The sequence below is a fragment of the Stomoxys calcitrans genome, chromosome 2, assembly GCF_963082655.1.
Source record: "Stomoxys calcitrans chromosome 2, idStoCalc2.1, whole genome shotgun sequence".
Taxonomy (NCBI): Eukaryota; Metazoa; Arthropoda; class Insecta; order Diptera; family Muscidae; genus Stomoxys; species Stomoxys calcitrans.
The window spans coordinates 207,600,650-207,624,633 of record NC_081553.1 but is presented as its reverse complement, the minus strand read 5'-3'; the positions used below and the strand labels follow the sequence as shown (position 1 = coordinate 207,624,633).

The following is a 23,984-nucleotide window of genomic DNA, read 5'->3' as shown; positions in this document are numbered from 1 at the left end:
ATCTTTTTGTTGTTGTTGTTGTAGCAGTTTATTGTGTTCTATCTTTCGTCTGCTTGATTCTGTTGAGTGTCAAGACCCAGGAACTCTGCGACTAAGATGGGGTGCGTCCACAGGGATCTGGGTCTGAGTCGAGTGGGTCTGGCCGGGCAGTTAAACAGGTGACGTGTATCGTGCGGTCCCTGGTTACGGACCACCTTTTTAAATCCGCCTTGTTAAGCGGCTAATCTTATCGCAGCTTAATATCACCGTTTATTAAAATATATCATTCAATTTAAATGACAAAACTAAAAGAGGACGTCCTCTTTTTAAATCATTAGCCAAGGCCGAAAAGGCTTTTATTTATTTCACATGTTGTTAGCTTAATAGCACGTTTACATTGAAATTTTTATGAACTGGATTTAACTAAATCCAAAAACAAATCCTGTTCGTTTACACTGCGTTTTTGGGGATTTAAGTCACATACACAAGCGTACATTCGTATACATGAATGTGCATATCACAATTCTTGAAAACAGTTGCATATTTATTTGGGATTTAATAATAATTGCCTCAAAAATTTGATTTATTTTTGTATGGTTAAAACTGTACAAAAAAACACATGCAGGCCTGTTCCGGTTTTCGAAAACACTAAACGAAAAAATATATATTAGCGACGTTTTCTAAGTCTTCTTCTTTTTTGGATTGATAGCATCTTATAACATATTGGGTTGCCCAAAAAGTAATTGCGGATTTTTTAAAAGAAAGTGAATGCATTTTTAATAAAACTTAGAATGAACTTTAATCAAATATACTTTTTTTACACTTTTTTCTAAAGCAAGCTAAAAGTAACAGCTGATAACTGACAGAAGAAAGAATGCAATTACAGAGTCACAAGCTGTGAAAAAATTTGTCAACGCCGACTATATGAAAAATCCGCAATTACTTTTTGGGCAACCCAATAATATAGATTATGCATTCCATTATGAGCTGAGTATTCTGTTCAGCTTTTCAGCAGAAATGCTGTCAAACTCCATATAAAAAAACGTCGGTGAAACTTTAGCTAAAAAAAGTGGAAAAGTAGCGAGGAAAATGGAAAAAAACTACTATAGTGCCAACACTTAACCTATTGCCGGCATCACTTCTGTTTGTTTTATTGGTTTCAGGGGTTCATTTTTATTTAATTGTTTCAGAAAAATGGATATACAAATACCATTTTTGAGGAAATTATTATTAAATCCCAAAAAATTAGGAAATTTTTAATTTAGGCAAAATTTTATCAAAACTGTTGCCTTTTGGGAAAATCTTGTCCACATTTTGTCTTTTTAGAGAAACAATCAACATTTTCAGAAAAAAATATTATTTAAGAAATTTTATAATTTGGTCGGCTAGTTGGGGATTTTTTTCTGTTGTGGCAACACTGATCGATACTATCTATAATGCTATCGATATTTCGCCAGCTCTACCATTCGTGAAAGCCCATCCACCCGTTTACACAAAATTTTGCTTGTTTTAAACTTAATTTTTATATTTGATATTAAAATAACACAAATAACTACATAAAAACACAGAGTAAAGTGCATAAAAGTGTGTGTCGAAAAAAGACCGAAAACCGAAGAGAAAACCAGAAAAATTTGTGCCTGTAGTTGTTGTGTGTTCGTGTACGGTAAGTTAAATCATAAAGGAATAAAGGAAAAGGTTTATTTAATTTTAATTATTGCTGGCAAGTGAAAGTAAGAAAATTTATTAATTTGTGATTCATTTCTATATTGTGAGATTTTCTAGTCGTTGTATATTAATTCGTTGTAAATAAATTGTGTCAATTTAGTGCGAACGTTTATTGCTTTTCCACGGACGAAACAATGGCGGTGACTACTTATTGGACTAAGCCGCAATAATGCAAAAAAGAAAGATCAATTAAGAAAGCATTAAAGCATTGAATGAAAAAGGAAAATGATAAATAAAGAAGTCACAATGTTTCTCATAATATGTCTATAAAATAGCGTGGTCCATGTTCGCTATGAATTTAATTAAAGTCTCAGTATATACTTACTTGCACTGTGCAACGTCGCCCTTTTTCCCCGAGATGTGTATATGTGTATTTCTAGTTTAGATGCACGGATAAACCTTTGCGCTCTTTACTTAAATTTTTGACAATGAGACATTTTAAATGTGCTGTTTTTTTTTTGCCCAAATAAAAAAAATTGCTGAATATTTTTTTGGTATGATTGAGTAGATGATTCACAAGAGAAGTTATTGGCTAATTGACATATCGCATTGAGTTTTTGTTAGTTAAAAGAAGGCTTAAGAAATAAAAGAATTTCTGTATAAAATGATTTACAATACCGAATAAATTGTTATTTAATTGTGCCACATAAATTCTCTGTAAACGAACTCTACGTTGTCAATGCCATAGTTGTTGGTGTTGTTGGTGTCGGATGGACTATCAACGTGGCAAACTTGCCACATTTGTTGTTGCCTTTTCAATTTTATTTCTTACAAGATATGACACTGGTCGACAGCCCTAATGTTTTACTTATTAAAACAGATTGCAAAGAATTTATTCATAAAGCCGGCCTTTAAGTAGGATAGAGTTTATTGCTTAAAAAACAACAACCTCAAATTTTTTAATGTGGAATTCATGATCAACTACTAGCAAATGTTAACTGTACGAAAATGAATGACTTGTCACAAAGTTTTCATACAACATCCAACGAGAACGCATCTAATTAGAATTCATTTTTGAAACAAATAGCATTAGTATGCACATTAAATCTAAACGTATTATGCTATTAAAGATAAGTATATTGCTCCAAACAAGGATTTTTATCAATGACCAATGTGTGCTAATTTTTAATCGTACTTTGGGGGCCACCACATGCCGTCCTGTGGTCCTAAATGCTCTGTTTTAAATCTTGCCGAGAACTTCAAAAAACATTTTTTAAAGGTGGTCATCACCCCACTATGAGAGGTTAGAATTTATGAGGATTTCAGCCATGTAAAGCGTCTATACTAAAGGTGATATCAGACGAGATGTATTTACACATGTATTTTCCAATTTCGCATTTCCTTAATTTGTACACATCTTCTGGTACGTGAGAGGTAATAATTTGAGGCCCGATGTTAGCATATCCGGCTATGACTCTGAGTGCCAGAATTCTGATTCTGTTGACGTTTGTCAGGATTTTGCCTTGTAAAACTTCTCTATTAAGTGATTTCGCTCTGCGCATGAAAAATCAATTATTGATATGTACCAAATATCTCCGCGCTTTTTCTTGATGGAATGTTCAGGGCAAATTTGCGATTTTCCAGAGCAATCTGAGAAGCATTTTTTCATATGCATGTAATTTTGTCATTCATACATAAAAAAGTTCAAACAGACGTAAAATTACACATGGATAAAAAAATTACAGCACATACCTATGTAAAATACATGTCTGCTAACCCGAAAATACCTTCTTTTCTGCTGCTTGCCATTTGGATTCGGCTTAAAATAGGCTCCTCTATCATTAAGCCAAAATTTCAATGGGATATATGCTTTGGATGCAAGGAAAGTTTCCTGCAATTTGTATGTAGTTTCTAGTTTATGCCAATCCACCTGAAGACATAGTATCTAAGCGACTCCATCACTTTAAATGCAAGGATGTTCGCTTGGTACATAGTATGATCGAGTAATTTTCTCGATATGCCTAGTCCAAGTTTTTCAGTATACTCCCCAAAACTCGTAAAGAAGTTTGTGTACTTTCTATTATAGTAGTTGCAATCTGCTCCTTCTATCTGTAGCTCCAATCTGCTATAATCCGTCCAGAAGTCTGTGTACCTTCTTCCAATCTGCTCTATCTGGTATAGAAGAACAATTATTTTTATTAAATAGCGGCCACATTGCCTGTATACCGTGCATCGTCACAGCTGCGGTCGCAGCAATTTGTCTTGCCACAATATCCAAAGGCATTAGGCGAAGCAATGACTCAGTTCATGAGACACAAACAAACCATCCTTTGGATCCGTCTGAGTTTTGAACAGCAGGTGAAATTTTTAAGCGCTGTCCACGGAGCACAAAAAAATATCCATGTTATTGCAGTTTGGACAACCCCCAGTACACAGCCAATGCATGGCGTGAGGTTTAAGCACCCCAGCTTTTGTCAATTGCCCTCCTGCAGTTATGGGACAAGAGTTGGATTTTTCGGGCTTACCCAAATTTTGGGTATGTAATTTTTTAGTACTAATTGTACTGATCAAATCCTTATGAAATCATCCTTAACGTTGTTACCATTTGATTCAAAAGATTTTTCAAAAATACTTGTATTTGTAGAACAGTGTTGCTTGAATATGTATGCAGGCGAATGCATTGCATTTGCCAGATCTTCCTCCTCGGCAAATGAATATGAAAATGAGATTACATACATAGGCATGTGTTCAGTACATTCACTTTAGTCATTTTTATCGAATGAATATTATTAAGCTGGGCAAAAAAGTGACTAATGTTCAAATTATTTTTTTTTTTACTTTGAAGGTTCGTTGGGAGGAATGAAACCAAAAAACCTGGCGTTAGTTAGCATTTTTGGGTTCAATAACATTGAGGATAATTTTCTTTTTATCCAAAAATATTTTAGCGATGTCTTCTTCACTTATTCTCTATTTTTTCTTCTTCGCAATGATGAGGTCAGTGTGTGTTTGTAGATAATTTTTTAGGTTTGCTTCTTTTCCTTACAAAAAACCAGTTTCTTCTAGGCAAAAGAGTTATCTGTCATATAGTGGTGGTGATCGTGGTAGTATTCAAAGAATGCATAGTGTAGATATTAAAAACAAGTTTTTTTTTATAGTAATGTTAACTTTCTTCTTACATCCTGATACAACAATTAAGCAACTTAGCACCAGTAGGGTCGTAGACATCTGTTGAGCTGAATTATTTTTTTTTGTCATAAATAGCCAATTTTATCATAATTTTGGATGCATCAGCCAAATGTCATTAATGCCGGCCGGCATTTGTTAACTTCTTTTTTATTGTAAATAACATTCGTTTGCTTATTTCAGCTCGTTTACACACATGTATACACACGATACATTGACTCATTGCGGATCATTTATTCAGTTGATCAGTTTGTTGTAGTTATGGAAACCACCAATTTGAGTTCATTCATAAACGCAATAACACGTCATTGAATCACAGGCATATAAACCATAACTATTTTCATTAACAATGCAAAGACACACAAGAGACTTTCTAAATTGCAGTAGTATAGGTGAAATATATTATATGAACAATGGCTTTCAGTTCAACATCAATTTTTATCAGAATTGATCATTTAATTCAACTTATTCGATCTAGTTAATAATTCTATGTTACACGTCATACAATTGTTGGCTGAAACAATCGATTGTATAACGAATAAAATAATTGATAACGCCCGGAGTCGTAGTTTTGTATTATAAATTTTTGACACCGGCCAATGAGACAAATGTTGTCATAGCCACTTTAAGTATAGTAAGTAAAATTCGGACTGGAAAAGAATAAGGCTCAAGGTAGTTATTTTAAAAAGTTAATACTATTGTTAAACAAATAAAATTAATTATTTAAATGTAACGTATGCTACCATGACCAGAGCGAACTATGTATTTTATGGTATATTAGCATTTAAGTGGAAAGGTTTGAATGTAGCCGTTTTCTATGGAAGAAGTAGGAAACAGGAAAACCATATTACATGAAAGAATCAAAGATTTCCGTCTTATGAGTCTGCCTTCATTAATGCTAAATACCATAGAGGGGTTGATAGATACATATCTTGGGGTAAAGATCGTACATAATTTGGGGCGAAATTTGATAACAGCACGCCTTTAGCAAGGCCAAGGCCAAGTCCACAGAAAAAGCCTTGACCACCTAGTCGGCTGCATAGAAGACTTTCTCGCTATCAAAGAAAATGGTAGGTAGTATTTCTTGACATTGAGAGTGCCCATATGTAAAACCAACATCAATCATGAAGTAGCTGAAAACTATAGACATCAACGCTGCTGTAAAGAAAGATTAATAATAAGTTAAGTCGTAGGGCGGATATAATAATTGTAAACACCATTACAGGGTTACCGTTGAGAATTTAGAAAAGGTTTTTTTAAATGTCATAAATATGGGTCAACGCCTTTTTTTGTTTTTATTTAACGAAAACATTGTAATGCAAAAAAAAACAAACATAAATCAAAAAACTAAAAAAACAATTCATTTCTAATTTTATATGCCCGTTGTTGTTGTTTTTTCTGAATTTTGTAGATTTCAATAAAATTACAAGAACCACTACTCTCAAACATAAAACTTCTTAAATTAATTATATATAAAAATATAATAAACTTAAGCTAAATTATAAGATAATTTGCAATGTGTAAATTTCTATAAAATCTACTAATTTTTAACAAGGAGTTAATTAATTTTATTATTATGATTTATTATTATTATTTTTTTTATTTACTTATTTATTTTATGAAAATAACGATAATCCGAACCAAAAAGAAAAGACGAAAGGAAAACATGAGAAAAAAGAAAAAAAAAGAGAAGCAGTTTTTTTGATATGTATCATTGGCATAATTGAAAACACGCAAGGATTTAGGAAGTAAATTAAATTGACGTGCTACTCTTATAGAAAACATCCCATCTATATGGGGTAGAACTCTTGGTATGAGTATTTGATTAACTCGAGTAGAGTGAGAAAATGAGAACATACCTACCAGAAATACTGGATTACGGGATTTAAAGATTTTGTAGAACATAATTAGATTTCTACATTTAACAAAATCATTGAAGGAACAACCAAGAAAGCTTTTAACAAACGGGAAAATATGATCGAATAACCTGCAAGAAAAAATGTGCAAATCAAATGGCAATTTATCATCCAAAAGTATACCCAAACACTGAATATTATGGACAAATCCTATTTCATCGCAATAATGTATAAGCCTCACGCCTGGAGTATCATTCGTTCCGAAGAAAAGAGCTTTAGTCTTTGCCGCATTCACAGACAGACGAATCGCAGCCATCCATGAAGCCAAGAAAGGCAAGGCCAAATCAATTTTCCAATGAAGATCGTTCAAAGAGCGACGGTTACCTACAAACACTATCTGAACATCGTCCGCATATGCATATGGGGTACATAAATTCTCTATGGGCTTAAATAAGTCGTTCAAAAACAAAACAAATAGGAGATCCCTGAGGAACTCTGCTTTTAAACAGCAACGTAGATTAAGTTATATCACCTATCCGAACAAATTGCTTTCTAGCAACCAAATAGGAAAACAAATGTTTACAAGCGCTTTTATTAAGACCGTAAACTGTGGATAGCTTCTTAATCAGGACGAAGTAATCCACCCTATCGAAGACCTTCTCTAGATCCAAGGAGAGCCAGATACAGATATTGTGAACTGCCACGCAATTTCGAATTTGGTCGTCAAGATCTAAAAGCAACATGGACGTCCCTCTACCTTTCCTGAATCCGCATTGGCAATCGCAAGCTGTTTCTTCAAAACATGTTCCACTACCTTCGAAAGCACCGGAAGGAATGCTATAGGACTATATTTCGAAACATTACAATGTGGAGGTCATGGTTATGTTATTAACCAAAAAAAGAAGAAAATCGAAAATAAATTGGAAAATTATCTTAAAAACTTCATCGGGAACCCGTCACACCCAGCCACCTTAGATTTAACTGACATAAAAGCATCAAACAATTCTTCGGGAGTAATGCGGGAGTTATTCAAAGGCGCCATTAATTCGTCTTGTCATATAGAGCATCATAGGCACTCAGTATTTATGCATGAGCCGGTGCCACCCGACCACTCACTCAGACTCTCCGCTGATTGTCCGCGACTGCCATTGCAGCTTCACCATATGGAGTATTCCACTATCCGCAAACTGTGGACGCGCCCGGTAGATCGCAGCTAAGCCTCTCGAGACAGCAATGAACACCACAGAGATCGGGGCTCCATGTTCCAGGCTGTGTGGTGCTCACAGCTATGCCGTGCCGGCCTATATGTCCGTTAGGGCGAAGATGTATTAATTTCTCTTTCAAGATGAGCTTAATGGTCGGAAATTTTATACAACCATGATTTGACGCGTTTCGACCCCTTGGTAAGAAATCATCATCATCAGAAATCTTTAGGTGTATAAGCTTCAAAGGTCGTAAAATGGTACGTTGTATTTATGTCGAAGAAATTGTGAAAGAACCTCCATGAAATGCATACAACACACTAACCAATCCAGAAACTTTGTCCTGGCTGTGTCACTTTTACTTTTTTTCTTGCCATGTTTAATTGATTAAAAATACATTTAACTAAATACAATCACATAGTTTTTAAATTACTCTTAAAATAATAGCAATATTTATTTTTTGAGATTTTGTCTCTATATTTTCGAATCATATCCTCTTTTGGAGTCCAATCCTCTGCTTCCTTTTCTACCAAATTTGGAGCATGGATTCGCAAGTTTCCACTTAAGACTATTTCTGTAAGACTATATGTCATAAGTGTTACCTTTGACAATATTCGCTCATCGCACGCACTTCTATGTTTTTGAAAGCATCCCGATGCTCCGGCAGAAATATCAAATAAAGAATTTTTTCAGACAATGACATAGAAACTTTATACACAACAATACATATTTGCAAGGAACGAAATGTGTAAACAAGGAAGAAGTACAAGGCGGATTTATAAAGATCGTCTCACGCGAAGAGCTGTTAACAGCCGGCAATGTTTGACGGTATTAAGATGTCAGATTTTTGTTTGCATTCTCTTTGTTGTTATCTTCTTTCTCGCATATTCTCTGCTCACGTACGCACATGTATACACACACCCACACAAACTTCTTTGTGTGTGTTGACAAATGTCGATCAGCAAGATGGCGGATTGCACCATATGATTTGTGCTTATTGTACAAATGAGACCACTTTCAATTGTTTCGCCATGGAAGAAGTAGAGCAAAAATTAAAAAAAGGTCAAAAAGGGTCAGAAAAGGGTAAAATTTTCCCTTTAGGGCCACAAACGGTAACGCTGCACCCTTGTTTAATTTGAATATTGATCAATAAAAAAGACGTATTACAATAGGCCCGGAATCTGTGAACCTACACAAAAGGGTCAGTAGAGGGAATAAAGCCATTCACTATATTTTATTGTCTCTAGGTGAAAGTTTCACTACATTCTACATGAAGCTTAACGTACGACAGAGAAGTTGACGACCGTAAGTGGTCTAGGCGTTAATACGTCTAAAACGAAAGTGGTTCTTTTCAGCAGGCGATTGAAGGTATCAGCGTTGGTACATGTCTTCTTTGGATGAAAGAATGTTCCATAAGATGCTTGGGTGTTCTGCTAGACAGGAAATTGATAATCATGACAGGCTTTAGATTGCAAAAGTTGTCAGTAAAAGAAATGAAAAATGAGATGTTCTGCATATTTAATATTTTAGAAAGGGCAAAAAAGACAACTTCTACCTTTGGGAAAAGTTGGATGTATACTGCCATGGGATTGTGGTTAGTTGGACGAAGCTTCATAAAGCAAATTACCAGTCAAAATTCATTCTGTTCCAAAGGATGGATTTTTACATCACAACCACAATGAGCACGAAACCATCTAATGCACTGAATTTTATGCCTCTTGATATTATGGATAAGAAGAGCTTAAACAAATGCGCAATATCCTAGGCCGTGTAGACTACACATTGTCTAAGCCGTTATTTGATATAAAGTAATGGAGTTACAATATGCCTATTAATAGAAGGTACGTAAACTTCTATTTCAAAGGAACCAGTTAAGGCTCGAAACGAGATAACTAAAAGCATCGCACAGGTTGGAACCATGACACTATCTAGAGGAGCTCAGTCGAGAGCTAACAGACGCGTCAATAGCTTGGGGATGGTGGAATGGTCCATGCGAAGTAGCTGAAATGGCAATTGCGGACAATCAGCTATATCGAGTGGAAGCGGGGTGCATCGGCTCTTGCTTAAATACTGATTTAGTTCATTGTGTTACCACAGCACCGACAGACCAGTTCTCTTGTGGGAATCGAAACCACGACCCCCATACTGGTGGCCCGAGTACGCTACCAACTCGGGCGACAGGCAAATGTGGCTGCAACAACAACGTTACATACAGATCCTCATAAGTCGAACTTCCGCTTTTGCGTTTTTTGACTTTAAAGATACTTTTTTCTTTGTCTATTTGATTGTTATTCTTTGTTGAGACTTCCAATGTCCATCTTGAATACGAATGCTGAATTGGCCCAAAATTTGATTTAAATTCTAAAGCCCATGGAATTTGCAAATATTTTTCGATTTGTCTGATAATTTATGTTGTGACGTTGCATTATAGCTTTATAACACTCAATCAAGTTTTAAACTTTGGTAATAAATATGATTTTAAATGTTGCTATTTTCTCGCTGAAATTAAATCGATCTACACAAAAAATGTTTTGTTGGTTTTCTGAGCATGTTTTCATTTTAAATTAAACTCTATGCATTTAAATCTTACATTTGTTTTCGACCCATTTTGGAGAATAATAGTTATTTCCATTATCAATAGTTATGACTCATACGTTTATATTCTCCGAAAAACAAAACAAGAAATTAAAAATATTGATATTGATATTTTTACACCATTCTTTTGTTTTGTATGTACTTTTTCAAATCGATAAGGACAACGTCACATTTCTCTTTTTTGTTTTTCTTAAAATATAACTTGAAGATAAGGTATTGTCAGAGTAGCTAGACTGCACTTTGCAACACGTTTTTGGGCAAATTTTCTCTTGTACCACTTGGAATGCAATATATTGTAAAATGGAAAAACTATTAGCAATAGTTTGACTTTTGGTAGTATATCCCTTGAATTGAGTGTATGTGTTTGTTTTTATACCCACCACCGATGGATGGGGGTATATTCATTTTGTCATTCCGTTTGCAACACATCGAAATATCCATTTCCGACCCTGATCACCAAAAAAATCCAAGACGATCTAGCCATGTCTGTCCGGCTGTCCGTCTGTCTGTTGAAATCAAGCACGACAGTCTTTAAAAATAGAGATATTGAGCTGAAACTTTGCACAGTTTTTTTTTATCCATAAGCAGGTTAAGTTCGAAGATGGGCTATATCGGACTATATCTTCATATAACTCCCATACAGACCGATCCGTCGATTTAGGGTCTTACGCCCATAAAAGCTACATTTGTTATCCGATTTTGGCGACATTGAGTTGTGTTAGGCCAGTCGACAACCCTCTTCAATTTGGCCCAGGTCGGTTTAGATTTGGATGAAGCTGTCATATAGACCGATTCGCCGATTTAGGGTCTAAGGCCCATAAAAGCCACATTTATCATCCGATTTTTCTGAAATTTGATACAGCGAGTTGCGTTAGGCCAGTCGACAACATTTCTCAATTTGGCCCAGATCGGTCCAGATTTGGATATAGCTGCCATATAGACCGATCTCTCGATTTAAGGTTTTGGGCCCATAAAATGGGCATTTATTGACCGATTTTGCCAAAATTTGGGACAATGAGTTGTGTTAGGCCAGTCGACAACCCTCTTCAATTTGGCCCAGGTCGGTTAAGATTTGGATAAAGCTGTCATATAGACCGATCCGCCGATTTAGGGTCTAAGGCCCATAAAAGCCACATTTATTATCCGATTTTTCTGAAATTTGATACAGTGAGTGGCGTTAGGCCAGTCGACAACATTCTTCAATTTGGATCGAAGATCGGTCCAGATTTGGATATAGCTGTCATATAGACCGATCTCTCGATTTAAGGTTTTGGACCCATAAAAGGCGCATTTATTGCCCGATGTTGTCGAAATTTGGGACGGTGAGTTAAGATATTCCCGTCGACCTATTTCTGCGACATGGCCCAGATCGGTCCAGATTTGGATATAGCTGCCATATAGGTCGATCTCTCGCTTTTCGACATCCGTGTGGTATATGGTTCAGATTGGTCCATATTTGGATATAGCTACCAAAAGGACCAATATTTTGACAGGTACTTATTACCACTCAATGTCCGTGTCGAATTTGGTCCAAATCGGACCATATTTCGATATAGCTGCTATGGGGGCTTAAATATGCATTTTTCGCCGGATTATGACGAAAGGTGGTTTACATACATATATACCCGAGGTGGTGGGTATCCAAAGTAAAACTTAATGCCTTTTTTCTGTTTTTTTTATATTTTGGCATTAATTTAATTCAATTTCTTTTTATTTCAGATTAAAAAGGATAAATAAACATCGTTGCAGATTGGTAACGAGCAAAAAGGAATTATAAAATTATGCAATGATGGATTTACACATTTTAATCGTAATTGCCTGTGTATTTCTGGCATCTCTGTTTTCTTTGCTATTCATCAATAAATTCCTTCGCCGCAAGACCTTTGAAGAAATCATTGCTGAGAAGAAAGCGCTAACGGAAAAGATATATGGCAAAGAGAAAAACACTAACAAAAAACCGAAAAAGATATCTTTAAAAAAGGAAATGAAACGCGAAAAAAAACAGCGACTGAAAGAACAGCAAGAGGACTCGGATGGACAATCGGAACAACCCTCAGTTGAAGATGAGCCTCAAGGCCTATCGAAAACACACGTTGAATTCGAACCAGATGCAGAAATTGTTACATACAATAATCAAACAGCTTCCAGACGTTCCAGCAATGCCGAAAAAGAGAATATCAATAAACAGATCAAAGGTAAAAAGGATAGGAAAGGCAATTATCGTAGTGGTATTTTAATGCACAAAAATGATGCAGCCAATACAAAAGAAATTGCGGCAAATGAACCGGCGATTCCAACTAATCATTTCGATATCAAGACTCCAAAGGACGCTGTGGAGTTGAAAAAATCCGAAAAGAAAGAAGAAAAAATACAACAGCAAAATAAAAAAGAGAAGGGTGCCAAAAAAGCAGATAATCGTCAGACATCTGAAAAAATAGTGGCAAGCGAAAGCAGCCAGACAGTTAATGAAGCTGTTGTTGCGGTGGTCAAAGAAGTTAAACAACTTGAGGAGAAAGTTCGCCAAAATTCTCCCAAAACAAATCAGCAGAAAAATAAACAACAGAATAGGAAACAAAAAGATTCTAAAGATATTGTGGCAGGCCTTGAAAAATTATCGGAATCGGACACAATTGGGGTATCATTGCTTATGAATCTGTTTCGCCGCGCCGAGCTAAATCGATCAGAAATTCAAATTTTAATTGATTACCTATTGAATCGGCAACAGGACATGCCGTCGTCCCATTCAGAATGGTCCGATGATATATGCCAGAAGCTTAAGCGACAGTTAGAGGAAAAAGAAAAGGCATTGGCAGAAGAGCAGGAAGCCTCCATTGGCATACAAGCGAAATTAAGGGAACTTCGTACTGAAATTAATACTGAACGAGCTTCCATGAGTAGTACTATAAAATCCTACGTCGAAAAATTGCAAACTAGAGATCAAGATATTGCACTTTTGGAGCAAAAGATTAAAACCTTAAATGACACTTTGGCACTAGAGCGCCAACAATTCCAAGCAAAGCTTATGCATGAGAAACAATCTGGATCCCAAGATATTATGGCCCAGCTGCAAATAATGCAAAACGAGATAGCTCGTAAAGATAAATGTATTTCCGAACTAACTTGTGTTGTGAACGCCTCCCGCCAGGCGGTTGAGGAGTCCCAACAGAAAAATGATATCATTCAAAATCAGACACAACAGTTGCTTGTTTTGGAACAACAGCGCGATGAGTTGGAGCAAATGTCCAATAATACAGTTTTTGAACGAGAAAGAGCCAATCAATTGGAGACGGAATTAAACGAACTAAAATTGGCCCTAGGTTTAGCCAATGAAAAGCTCAGGTCGGATCTGAATCAGTTTAATGCAGAAAAAGAAGCCTTAATGAAAGAACTATCATTGTTGCGAACAAAGGATTTTGCCGAAAAACAACAAGAGTTGGAAGCCCTGCAAAAGAAAAATGCAGATTTAACACAACAACTTCATAGCATTTCCAGTAAGACTCACGAACAATCAAAGGAACAAAGTGATTTGCAAGTAACCATTAATGCGCTTCAGCAACAGTTGGTCGACCGACAACGTCAACTGGATGCGTCTGACGCAATCAAATCGCAATTGCAAAAGCAAATATCTACTATGGAAGCCGAGATTAAACACAAATCGTATGTGCAAGCTGAGCTTCAAACGATTGTCGAAAGTCTCAAAAATGATGTAAAGTCTAAAAACAATGCACTGCAAGACAACGAACAGCAGGTGCAACATCAACAGGAGCTTCAGAGAACGCTTGAAGCACTAAAAGTTGAAATAAAGAAAAAAGATCAGCAATTGCTGGACAATGAAAAACACAATCAACAACAAGACTTACAGAAAATCGTTGATTCGCTTCAAGAAGATCTTAGTAAGAAGGATGGTCAGCTGAAAGAAGCTGAAAAACATTCGGAACTTTTAGATAGTCGCGAAAAAGAGCTAATGCAGCAATTGCAGGAACAAAAAGAGAAAAATAATGTAAGTATTATTGTTAAAATGTAGACATTTTACACATTACACCGATTTCTCACCACTTAAAGCATACCTCCGTATTAAACCAAAAACTTCCAGTTTTCATTGCTATTATATGTTATTAGATTAGAAACACAATTCTTTTGCTTTTCTACTAACAACTAATACAAATTTTATGTTTTACTTTAGGATTTGCGCTCTAAAAACTGGAAGTTGGTTGAGGCTTTGCAAAATTCTGAAGCAAAAGTTAGTAAACAAAGCCAAAATGTAATTTTAGGTGTTGTAAGTGCATGCTTATATGTAATAAAAAAAAGCTCTTGTATATTTTGTCAATATGCTTTGTTTTCTGTTGCTGTTCTGTTTTAATAAAATGTATCAATAGTAATGCTGGTATTTTTTTCTATTATTTAGCAAGAGGAAAAACTCTTATCTGCCGCTGGCAAGACAGGAAAGACTGTTTATTCTGATGCTGGTGCAAAGGATCAAAAACACATGCGTGATCTATTCCAGCGATTGTGTCCGGAGGCAGTCAAAGCTTGTGCCGGCACAGCACTGACTGTTCCATTTGATCAATGGGCTGAGCAGGTGTTATTAACCTACATAAAACAGCAACAAGTTAGCAGTAGTCACAAATCTACACAATCATCTAACTCACATAGCCCTTCCATTAATCAACACTCCCATGCCAATGGCAGCCGGAGTAGCAGTTCCAGCATAAGTAGCAGCCCTGGAGGTGACATCAATGACATGGATAGGTCTGAGTTACTTAAAGAGAATTCTATCCTGCGCATTCAAATCGACGAGTTGACAAAACTCGCCAGAAAAACTGTAAGCTATCAACATTTTTTGTGTTATTTCAAATATTAACGGTCCTATTCACAAAACTTAATGAAGCCTTATAATAGGTATATTTGACAGTTCTTAACTGGCAAATACCTCTATTTCAAATCTACATTCAGTTTTGTGAATAACGGTGTAAGCATACATTTAATAACTACAATACATCTTTTATTTAGGAAAACACATTGTCCGACCTGATGCAGAAAGCTGAAGAGCAAGAAGAACATTGGCGCAGTGTTGTGCGTTCTAAAGATGAGCAAATCAATACGTTACAATACAATTCTAATGGTCAGCAAGTAAGTAGCATTATCATTTCGCATAATAAACGTTCTTATTTTCTTTAATTATTTTTTCTTTACAGGGCATTTAATGTCTGTCTCAGTTTCATATTGGAAAGAACTTATAAAAATTAAGCACTAAAGTAGTATGCAATAAAGATACATAAATAATTCAATTATGATTATATTATAACAACATAAACAACCAAAATAATCTGAAAAACTAAACTAACTTCTTCATTCCATTTGTAGTATATATATATATACTTTTTGTTTGCCATGACATTTTAAGTTAATCTGGCCATGTCCATCCCGATTGCAATTCCGAAGCCCTAGAGGGACCATCTCGGATTTGACTGAACTTCTGCACAATGATTTCTCCTATGACCTCCAGCATTAGTGTCAAGCATGGTCTGAATCGGTCTAAAACCTGATATAGCTCCCATATAAAATTATCTCCCGATCAGTGTTGCCGTTTTTGGTAGGCTGACCTCAATTTTTGGTAGGTTTTCTCAACATAAATATCATACCACCAATACGTTTATACCAAGTTAATTACAGAAAAAATCGACGGGAAGAACTCAAAACTAATTCATTTCATGCCATTTCTGTGTATTCAGAGTGCAGAATAAAACCATGGATGTTACTGTTATAAGGGGTCTCACTGCTTCAAATTTCAGAAAAAGGGCTATAATTGGTATGAGTGTTAAGAGATCTCTTCCAAATTTCGTAAATCTGGGTGGGAAATGCGGGTTTTGTGCGTTCAATGCCTTCAGTCGGTAAACAGGCATATTTGGCAGCTGCATAGAAATGTGGCCAAATCTGGTCCATTCAAGTCAGTGTAACGACGAAAATGGGTAGTAAAAGCGCCTTTCTGAGCTCAAACACTTAAATTGGGAGATCGCTTTATCCAAACTGGGCAAGGTTGTTCACTGAAAGTTTTGTATTTGAAAGTAGAGCTTATTGTAATTTTATTAAATGGGCTTTTATAGGGCTTTAAAATTACAAAATTCAGAAAATAAATAAATAAAATACAATTTGGGTCTGAAATACGACTGTATAAACTGAAGATTTCTCATCGAGAGATCAGTATAAAGGGTTTTATATCAAGATATAGGTCATTTTTATACCCACCACCATAGGATGGGGGTATACTTATCTAGTCATTCCGTTTGTAACACCTCGAAATATTCAACTAAGATTCCATAAAGTACGGTATAACGTGATATAGCTCCGATGTAAAACGATTTCCCGATTAGACTTCTTGGACCCCTGGTAGCATCAATTTTTGTCAAATTTGGCAGAAACTTTGCATATGGTGTTCTGTAACGACCTCCAACAACTGTGCCAAGTACGGTCCTAATTGGTCTATAACCTGATATAGCTCCCATATAAACCGATTTGACATCTTCAGCTCTTATAAGCCACGTTTTTTATCCGATTTGGCCGAAATTTTGCATAAAGTGTTCTGTTATAACTTTCAACAACCGTGCCAATTACCATCCAAATCGGTCTACAACCAGATATAGTTCCAATATTTTAGCAGAATCCATGGGTTCCAAGATTCGGCCCGGCCGAACTTAGCACACTTTTACTTGTTTAACTAAAGGCAGTTGGGTGATTTCAACAGACAGACGGACGTGTTTGTCTACATCATCTATGAAAAACGACGATCTACTACTTTGTAGAGTTGAAATGTAATTTGATGTGTTCAAAATGGCCAACTGTTCGACAGTGGCTAAAAATACACCATATACCACATTTTTGGCTTGTAAAACATTTGGTAGGTTTTGGTCTGGTTTGGTAAGAATTTTCTTAAATTTTGGTAGGGTATAATTTTCTTGAGTGGCTACATCGCTCCCGATTGCACTTACGAAGCTCATAGAGGGACAAACTTTTATCAGATCTGACTGAACTTCTGCACATTGATTTCTCGTATGACCCAGCATAAGAGTCAACTATGGCCTGAATCGGTCTAAAATCGTATATAGCTCCCATACTAAACTGATCTCCCGATTTCACTTCTTGAGCCCCTAGTAAGACTTCTCGAAGGTCTTCGAAAAACTGTTGGTTATTTTTGAGAATGATACAGTTTTCCAATTGTAAAAACATCCTCAACAGATAGTACACGCCATCTTGCTCTTATTATATTAGAATATGAAATTAGATGCACATCGTTAAATAATCATAATTGTGATTTTTATTGGTCTTAATGTTCTATTCCTTAAAAGTACTATACGACACAGATTTTCACAATAGCTTTCCAAAAATACAATTGGTTTAGAAACGCAGTTCTTTCATTTAATGATATAACAAAGATGGTTAAGGTGTGTCTACGAAGGCGGCAAAATAAAATACATATCTACGGCGTATTTTATTTATTCAACCATATTCCGGTTGGCAATGGCTGTCCAATTTGGAGAAAACGTATACAAGTTACTGGCACTCTTAAATAGTCTCACTTATTTGTATAAAGAGTATAAAGTCTTCTTTAACATTATTATTTACTACAATAAATTTCTAATATCAAACTGTCGAAAGCACAGATGTTACGGATTACCATAAAATGTGAAATTCACCTTCGACTACGATGCTGTCGATTTTTGCCTCAGTCTACCGGAATAAGGTTTAAGAGGATTTTTATTTCGGTGGCAATGTGAGATTTTGAATCGGAATAATCATATTAAAGGGATATTTCAGTAAATCTGCACATGATGGTCGTTGTTTTGGGTTATGTTGCAAACAATTTTTAGCCATCTTAAAATATACACATAAAATATTTGAAATTGTATAAATTTTATGAAAATATATGATACTCACATGTACCAGCATGGCAGGATAATAAGGAGGCAATGGACCAAATTCAATATTCTGTGTCGGGCTGCAGATCGCACTTATTTTAGCACACAAATTTTTTATATGCCCAAATGGTGTTTTCTTATAGAGAAGCAAATATAATATACAACCTAAAGACCAGACATCAGATTTTGTAGATATCTAAAATGAACGTTTAAAATTAAATTGGTGTGCCCACATTAGTAAGCGCTGCATTTGTTTAACCTTAATCTTTGGTTGGTTTCGAGGACTGCTGCCAGTGGATGTGTCAGTCAATGCCTCCGGGCTTATATAATTGAAAGTACCAGCTTGGGAAAACTTTATAATACTTGTTGAATCAATTGATATATTACTGGCTATTCCAAAATCGATGAGTTTTAATCGACCATTCACCATTAGAAAGTTGGCTGGCTTTAGGTCGGAATGTATTACACCATTTTGATGAATATAATTGACGGCCTGCAGAATTTGATACAAAAAATTTGTCAGGACATACAATGGCAAGTTTGTTGTATAGTTTTGTAAAATTTTATGCAAATCAGAATCTCCTTTTTCCATAACGAGGAAGAGTTTTGACTCCTTTCGAAGCAATTGGCTGCAAAATATCAAAGGTTTATTTCTATATTTTTTAAACCTTGAGTCTTCACTTACTACTCGTACAGAGATACAACGCATGCATTGCCTTGGAGTTTGGCTAATAATTTGGTCTCGTTCAAATAGCCTTCCACAACAGCCGAGTCTCCATGTAAATCGACCACCTGCAATATAACAGATGTACATAAAACAATGTTATTTGGGCTAAATTAACCAAAAGCTTTAAACGCTTTCACCGTTTCACCTTTAATGCACATTCTTTTCCGTTATCCTCCCTTTTTGCAAGATAGACTGAGCTAGATCCCCCACTGCCTAGTTTCTGGAGGATTATGTAGTCTGAACTATTGATGTGAACTACAGTTTCCTTATGTCTGGTTGTAATGGCTGTGCATTTGGAATCGTCGTTATTTTGAGTCTGTGCTTGTTCCTTGCTTGCTTCTAAAAAATCGACTTCTAATGACTTCTTCGAACGACCCATTTCTTTTTCCGATTTGCATTGTGGAGTTTTCTCTGCAGAGGGTGTCCCACCTTCGTTTATAGTATCACACAGAGACAATGAAATACTATCGTTTGGAAGACAGGATATTGGAGCTCTAGTTATAGCCATAGGAGTTTGAAACAAGACCTTTTGTGATCTAAATTCGTTTACCATAGCGGACTTTGTCTTTTGAGATTGCGTGGAACACAAGTCACGAGGTCTTCTTTGCATCGAAAAAGAGCGTATTTGCGGCGTTGCGAATTGGGCTTCTATAGTTGAGGAATTTTTTACGCATGATCCAGCTGGTGGTACATTATTGGAATCCAAAGGTTCGTTACAGGCTGTGTCCTTGTTATCTTGAATCTGCTGCAATGGCTTAGTTTCTTCCTTATTGGGACTTTTAAGATCCATTTTATTGAAATGAGAAAGTAGTGACATATCATTGGTTTTATCAGAAGTTTTCTCCTTGACAATCGAACTCTCTTTAGAACTTGACTCTCCGGGATAACTTTTTCCCGGAGTCATAAGAAACGAGTCATTTAATATAGCACAATTAAGATTATCATTCTTGGCAGATTCCTCTTCTTCCGAGTCTGACTCTAATGCAGGGAGCTCTGCTCGCCTCTTTGGCCTGGAAAGGAATCATTGTTTTTAGTGTTTACTTATATATACAAATTAACTTAACTTACACCATACGCAAACTGTTAAAAGAATTTGTCGAAGTATTGGGTCCATTTTCATTTTCCTTATTTGAGACAGCAGTGCTAAAGCGGTGATGCAGTGACTTGAAATTATCAAAAACTAAATTATATTTGCAACTTACCTATGTGAACGCCTCTCCTTGTTTTGCTTGGCTTTAAGTGGCGTATTGAAGTCATCGTCTGAATCAAGCTCTAATTTAGCAAGATCCTTAACACGTCTTGGATAATGAAAAGACATTAAATTCGGGGTATATCTAAGTCGCCACCAAATTCAATTCAAATTTTGTAAACAACAAAGAAGAAGAATGTTTGAAGTTGGCTGCAGAGCACGAAGTCGGTCGAAAAGAAAGTAGGCGACGTTATTTCCTGCTTTTGCTGCCAACTTCAAAAATATAGCGGCGAAAAAATTAAAATCTCAATAATCAGGCTGGTACTATATTAATTTTGTACAGTTTGAAACACACATGTTTTTTGCGATTGCTTTTTTAAAACATTACAAAAATTCCAATGATAACATAATACTTTTATTAAAATATGCATTTGCCAATAAAAATTCCATTAAGAAAATAGCAAAATTCTCCTATTTTAGTGTTGCCAAACGCAATATTTTTTAGTTCTATTCAATGCAAAACAGATCTATCGGTTTATAGTGCATGGTAAAAATTTAATTAATTTAAAAACACAAGAAAAGGCTATGGTACCACCACCAGTGCAAAATACATCCCTTCCTGGGTCCAATTTTTAGACATTTTTTTTTGCACATTTGTATTCTTCGTTAATGCCTTTCGTTTGATATTCATATTGCATAGGAGTCACTAATTCCAGAAGCGTATTCAATTTATATATGCTTATTGCCTAGGTTAGGTATTGTATAGACAAAAAAATTAGCATGACTTTATAGGCGCTTTTCGTGTTCAATTTTGAACATCTTTAGGCAAATTCATAATCTATCGGTTAACACCCATCGTTCAATAACCATATTAGCTGGGTTGGGGCACTTTTACATGAGATGGGTTTTATTCTACAGGGGTTCGGCAGGCTGTTGTCCAAAAAACATGTTTTGCTTTCTGTTGTTGTTTATTTATTTATTTTTTTTTTTTGTGTTACGTTGCAAATTTTTAACCAAAATAATTGACCACAGGAAAAAAATCCCCACTACAAATTTATTAAGAATCTTACCTGCACTGCCATCCCTCCTCAACTCTGCGAAGGCATTGTCTATTTTATTTAAAGTAGGCCCCAGAGGATTTTGTGACATCAGGTCCACCAAATAAGCTCTGCAAAAGATTCTGATCTTACTGCGGCAACCTTATACATACATATGTATGTATTTGCAGCTGCATCTATATTTGCTACATATAACTGGACAGAATTGAACAAACAGGACAAACTTCTCACATATCAATGGTTGCTGTCCGATTAAAGTTAAAGCTAAATGATAAGGGGCCTCCTTTTTATAGCCGAGTTCGAACGGCGTTTCGAGATAACATAACAAATGATGTAGTACCTCACAAAAGTCGCCAACATTAGGAGGGGATAACCAGTAAATTTTTTGAAATATTTTCTGATGCTCTCCCCAGAATTTGAATCCCGTGTCTACAAAAACAACCCCATACTCACTACTCCCTTAGATCACAACATGTCCTTCATCGGCAAAGGCTGTCGCCGTACAACACACTGTTGAACAATCCCATGGCAGCCGGTTGTACGTACCAGATTAACCCGATGAAGTCCTTCATCGGCAAGCGCTGCCTTAGTGTGCAACACACTGCTACAACAACAACAACGTTTACGAAACTAACCTTTTTGAGTTTTTTGCGTTGAGTTGTATTATCGCTTAGCTTTATTCTCACTAGAACCAAATCTATTTGGAACATTCGAATTGTACGGTAATGTTCCTTCTTTGTTTGGTGTATTTCGCCCGGATGTAGTTTGGCCCACGTATTTTAAAGGGGCCAATTACTTACCTTGTCATATCGAACATCGTAGGCACTCAGTATTTGAGCGATACCACTGAATATCCGCGGCCGGAATTGCAGCTACCCCGTATGGAGCATTCCACTACCCGCAACCGGACGCGCCCGGAAGCTCCCAGTTGAGATTCTCATAAGAACGATGAACACCAGACAGCGCAGCTCATAGTTCCAGCTTGTATGGGGCTCATAATTATCTATATTGATATCATCAAACTTCTTGAGGCGCATTAAATAGTAAAATTCCCATTTTTAACTTTTTAGTACATGTTTCACAATTTTGAGAGATTTAGTTTAATCCGTAAAGAAACTTCCGTTTTATATGTTTTAGTGCCATGTTCCCGCGGCTATAGGTCCTATGGACTGGAACTTACTATATTGTACTTTTTAGTGCCTAAATCGCAATTTTGAAAATTTTAGCGCAATCCGTAATAAAAGTACCAAGTGCGCAACTAAACGTAGGGTTTCTTCCGATCCGAAAACTATTTTTCATATTTGTTCTTTCTGGTCATTTTACTTCGAAACACCGCTTCGAGAACTATTCTTCCCTTTACTTTACTTCGAAGAAGAGCTCAGCTCACGCACGTCTAGTGTTTTGTTTAATTGTCAAACATCTTCAGTTTGGTCTATAATCGTCTTACAAACGAACAACATTTGCAAATTATTGAGTTTTATTATCAAAATGCGTACTTTGTTCAGAAAGTTCATCGCGCGCTCTTTTTTGCTATTTTTTTCTCATTTTTGGCTCAATGGGTAGGTTAATAAGCAGAATTGTTGATTTTGGAGTGAAGAACAGCCAGAAGCATCGCAAGAGTTACCATTGTAGCATCAGGGAGATCAGTTTATATGGGAGCTATATCAGCTATATCAGCCAGCCGATTCGGACCGTACTTAACACATCTGTTGGAAATCATAACGGAACACCACATGTACAATTTAAGCCATAGCGGGCCAAAATTGCGGCTTGTAAGGGCTTAAGAAGTCAAATCGGGAGATCGCTTTATGTGGCAGCTATATCAGGTTATAGACCGATTTGGATCGTACTTAGCATATTTGTTGAAAGTCTTAACAGAACACTACATGTCAAACTTCAGCCAAATCGGACAAAAATTGCGGCATCTAGGGGCTCGAGAAGTCAAACCGGGAGATCGGTATATATAGGAGCTATATCTAAATCTCTCAAATCCCCAGCGACCAACATCAATACTTAGTACCTGTGCAAAAATTCAAGCGGCTGACTTTACACGTTCGACCGCTGTCGTGATTTCGGACGGACGGTTCAAATCTAGACGGATCTGGGCCAAATTAAACAAGGATGTCGAGAGGCCTAACGTAACTTGCTGTCTCAAATTTCAGCAAAATCGGACAACAAATGCACTTTTTATGGGCGTAAGACCTTAAATCGAAAGATCGGTCTAATAGCAGCTATATGTCAATACGGTACTAAAATTTCAATGAAGTCGGATAAAAATTAAAGCTTTAATGGGCCTCAGACCTTGTATCGGCACATCGATCTATATGCGGACTATATCAAGATAAAGTCGTATATGGCCCATCTTTCAACTTAGCCTGCCAATGGACAAAAAAAAGAATGTGTGCAAGCTGAATATCCCTATTTTATACCCACCAATGAAGAGGAAGTGGTATATTCATTTGTCATTTCGTTGCAACACATCGAACTATCCATTTCTGAGACGATTCAGCCATGTCCGTCCGTCTGTCTGTTGAAATCACGCTACAGTCATCAAAAATAGAGATATTGAACTGAAACTTGGCACAAATATCCGGAAATTCATATATGTAGTTACGCA

The 23,984-nt window shown here is 36.2% G+C and overlaps 2 protein-coding genes across 4 annotated transcripts; one reads left to right on the top strand and one right to left on the bottom strand.

Annotated features, from left to right (window-relative positions):
- The first annotated feature begins 1,427 nt into the window (after positions 1–1,427).
- LOC106091000 (ribosome-binding protein 1) lies at positions 1,428–15,820 on the top strand. 3 transcript variants are annotated; one of them, XM_013257383.2, is made up of 6 exons: positions 1,428–1,642; positions 12,200–14,480; positions 14,664–14,720; positions 14,886–15,302; positions 15,491–15,610; positions 15,676–15,820. In XM_013257383.2, exons 2-6 carry the CDS (start codon positions 12,267–12,269, stop codon positions 15,682–15,684), a joined length of 2,817 nt encoding a protein of 938 aa, XP_013112837.2. In that variant the 5' UTR covers positions 1,428–1,642; positions 12,200–12,266; the 3' UTR covers positions 15,685–15,820. The 3 variants fall into 3 exon arrangements, with proteins under 3 accessions (XP_013112837.2, XP_013112836.2, XP_013112838.2); XM_013257382.2 differs by having other exon boundaries at positions 14,664–14,756; XM_013257384.2 differs by lacking the exon at positions 14,664–14,720.
- A 1,949-nt stretch (positions 15,821–17,769) lies between these two features.
- On the bottom strand, positions 17,770–20,649 carry LOC106090982 (dual specificity protein kinase TTK). Its single transcript, XM_013257355.2, has 7 exons — positions 20,323–20,649; positions 20,189–20,263; positions 19,266–20,130; positions 19,079–19,185; positions 18,653–19,022; positions 18,413–18,589; positions 17,770–18,349 (listed from the first exon to the last, which is right to left on the bottom strand). The coding sequence occupies exons 1-7, from the start codon at positions 20,436–20,438 to the stop codon at positions 18,233–18,235; spliced, it is 1,827 nt and encodes a 608-aa protein (XP_013112809.2). The 5' UTR covers positions 20,439–20,649; the 3' UTR covers positions 17,770–18,232.
- Between the last annotated feature and the right edge of the window lie 3,335 nt (positions 20,650–23,984).

What these genes read in the sequence shown, in the direction of transcription:
- LOC106091000 (XM_013257382.2), top strand. Translation starts at nt 12,267, where the DNA reads ATGATGGATTTACACATTTTAATCGTAATTGCCTGTGTATTTCTGGCA. An exon ending in AACAAAAAGAGAAAAATAAT is followed by an intron (nt 14,481 to 14,663) that starts GTAAGTATTATT and finishes GTTTTACTTTAG; the next exon opens with GATTTGCGCTCTAAAAACTG. An exon ending in AAAATGTAATTTTAGGTGTT is followed by an intron (nt 14,757 to 14,885) that starts GTAAGTGCATGC and finishes TCTATTATTTAG; the next exon opens with CAAGAGGAAAAACTCTTATC.
- LOC106090982 (XM_013257355.2), bottom strand. Translation starts at nt 20,438, where the DNA reads ATGTCTTTTCATTATCCAAGACGTGTTAAGGATCTTGCTAAATTAGAG. An exon ending in TTTAACAGTTTGCGTATGGT is followed by an intron (nt 20,131 to 20,188) that starts GTAAGTTAAGTT and finishes ATTCCTTTCCAG; the next exon opens with GCCAAAGAGGCGAGCAGAGC. An exon ending in GAAACCAACCAAAGATTAAG is followed by an intron (nt 18,590 to 18,652) that starts GTTAAACAAATG and finishes CGTTCATTTTAG; the next exon opens with ATATCTACAAAATCTGATGT.